We start from the raw sequence: 2,500 nt of genomic DNA on the forward strand, positions 1-2,500 counted from the left end.
GTTTTCCTTCACATTTCGAAAGCACTTGCGTTGAATGCTCAACAGGCAAAATTTCTTGTTGTAATTTCAAGAGCAAGACTGTTTATTTTAACTCCACTCTTTCCATTTAATGGTCCGGTTCCAAAAAATTAAGCCTTCAGAGATATGGATCGAGGAGAAAGTGACGTCATTTGCTCACTAGCTTAAAATGCAGTGAGCGAATACGGCTCAATAGACCATATTCGTATTCTCAGTATTGGATTGCGGGGGAATATATAAGTATTTGCATTTGAAAAAATTCCCCCGCATTAGACTCCATTGCAAGCTAGTTACAGTCCGATACTGAGAATACGAATATGGTCTATTTGACGGCATGAGAGTTTTTGGCTTTCAGCTTGTCAAATTCGTGTTCTGCATACTAATTAAGCCGAATTCACACACTGTATTTTTAAGCGAGTGAGTAAATGACGTCATTTTCCCCTCAATCCAGCTCCCTGCTGAGGTCTTAACGATCTGCCAGTCAGCCGTACCAAGTAGTGGCGGACAATTAAATGAAAAATGCCGTCAAAATAAATAGTTTTTCTCTTGAAATGATTGCATAAAATCTCGCCTTTCGAGTACTCTGCACAAGAACTTTCGAAATGTGAAGAAAAACGAGAAGTGATTTTTAGTTAAAGGTATAAAGAGGTCCTGATTTTACGAGGGCGACACGTGACAGTGAACTTCAGATACTGATAAACTTGTTGCCCTCGGTGCGCACCCTTTACCCACCCCCTTCCCCCCCCGTCTTCCTCCGTCAATGCTCCGTTTTACGGGGATTCAAAGCTACAGCTACACTGATCAAAGGAAAGGCTAAACAGACGCCGAAGGAGTGAGACGGGGGTCAAACTGGAGACCTCCAGCTCAGAAGGCCGCACACCAACCGAGTGGCGACTGAACTACGCCTGTATCTCTTTTATCGTAGTAGCACTTTAAATTTTTTGAACTGGTTAGTTCTAAAGAAACTGTGGTAGTACATCAGTAAGGAGTGAGACATGGAACTTTGGTATTGTCAAACAAGTTGATGCATAACCTAACCGGGCGCGAGGACCGTACTGGGGAATATTGACCTAAGGTCGCGGCAGCACAAAAATAACCGAGGGCCAGTATTCTCCAGAACTGTCCCGAGCAAGTGAGGTTAATAAGAGGTTTATTATATGCCAATCGGACACTTCTCCGATTGGTGAATGTTCGTAATCTTTGTCTACCATCAGCAAACTTGGACAGGTAACCTGGCTTTTAGGTGTAATGTTTTCGCTCAACGTGAATTTCCCTAGGCTCGATTGACCAGCCGTTTTGTGCGCCCGCGTTCCTCCACGCACATCACGACTGGATCACTGGCCCAGCCAATTGTATTTTCCACCAATCAGATAGTCGCCTGCCTGCCAAGTACAAATACAAAATACAATTGTGACGGGTGTTACGTCACGGATAAACTACGCGGACCAGTGATCCTGCCGTTCGTTGGAAGGAGGATGTTAACCGCACTCCCAAACCGGGTGGAAATCGAGCCTAGAATTTCCAGGGAGAGAGAAAAAAGTACGGGAAAGGACCGTTTCCATGGTAATGGTCCATACTGTAAAACCTTGACCGAAACCAGCCAATGAGAGTGCTTCAAATAGTCTGAGAATTAGAGCCGTTTCAAATGACTGTCGAAAGTAATTACGCGATTGCAATTGCTACGGTCGGTGATTGGTTTAAAAATATCGCGCCAATTTATCAACCAACGAGAGCATATGTAAGCCAACACCAATCGCGACTTGCACACGCGATTTGTTCCGCGCCTTCAGCAAGTTACATGGTTACGAATTCGAATTGGTTCACTGTGCTGTTTGCACCTGCTGCGATTGATTGGCATTTCTAAAACGAGGGTAAGGGTAAGACCAAGGGTCAGGGTCAGGGTAAGGATACGAATACAAAAAAGTATCCTAAACATGCATAAAAGCTAACCTTAGGCCTAATTAGGCCTAAACAAAAGTTTAAGGTTAGCTTTTATGCATGTTTAGGATACTTTCTGTATTCGTATCCTTACCCTTACCCTGACCCTTGGTCTTACCCTTACCCTCATTTTAGCAACGCCGGCGATTGGTCAAAGCCTGATTACTTTAGAATTTGCTTTACGACACTCAATTGAAAACCGCACTAAAGGGAAGTTAACCATCGTAAATAAGAACGATCTGTGAGCAAACGTTTACAGCATTAGCCCTTCGTCAGATTGAATTGAAAAACTGACGCTCACAACGTCAGCTATATATTAAACAAATCTTTCTTAAGGTGGTTACCAATAATTTACCTTATCAACCCGATCGATAAAACCAAATTTTTGTCATTTACATTTTGATAAAACCAAATTTTTGTCATTTACATTTTGTACCTGTTTCTATGTGGAGTCCAGTTTCTTTGATAAAAGATGGGCACAAATGCTAAAACCTGCAATGTCTTCAGTCTGCTGACAGGTGGCAGTTGGACAGAGTACCAGCGA

The 2,500-nt window shown here is 42.9% G+C and overlaps 1 protein-coding gene across 4 annotated transcripts in view; it reads right to left on the minus strand.

The window, feature by feature from the left end:
* The window catches only part of LOC137990631 (F-box only protein 15-like), a 23,745-nt gene that overhangs the window by 13,252 nt on the left and 7,993 nt on the right, over positions 1-2,500 (minus strand). For all 4 annotated transcript variants that reach the window (XM_068835766.1, XM_068835773.1, XM_068835759.1 and 1 more), the window contains exon 6: positions 2,393-2,500. This exon is cut by the window's right edge and continues 102 nt beyond it. In XM_068835766.1, the coding sequence (XP_068691867.1) occupies positions 2,393-2,500 (108 nt within the window). The remainder of the gene's footprint in view (positions 1-2,392) is intronic.

Source organism: Montipora foliosa, chromosome 1 (assembly GCF_036669935.1).
Source record: "Montipora foliosa isolate CH-2021 chromosome 1, ASM3666993v2, whole genome shotgun sequence".
In the NCBI taxonomy this organism is placed as follows: Eukaryota; Metazoa; Cnidaria; class Anthozoa; order Scleractinia; family Acroporidae; genus Montipora; species Montipora foliosa.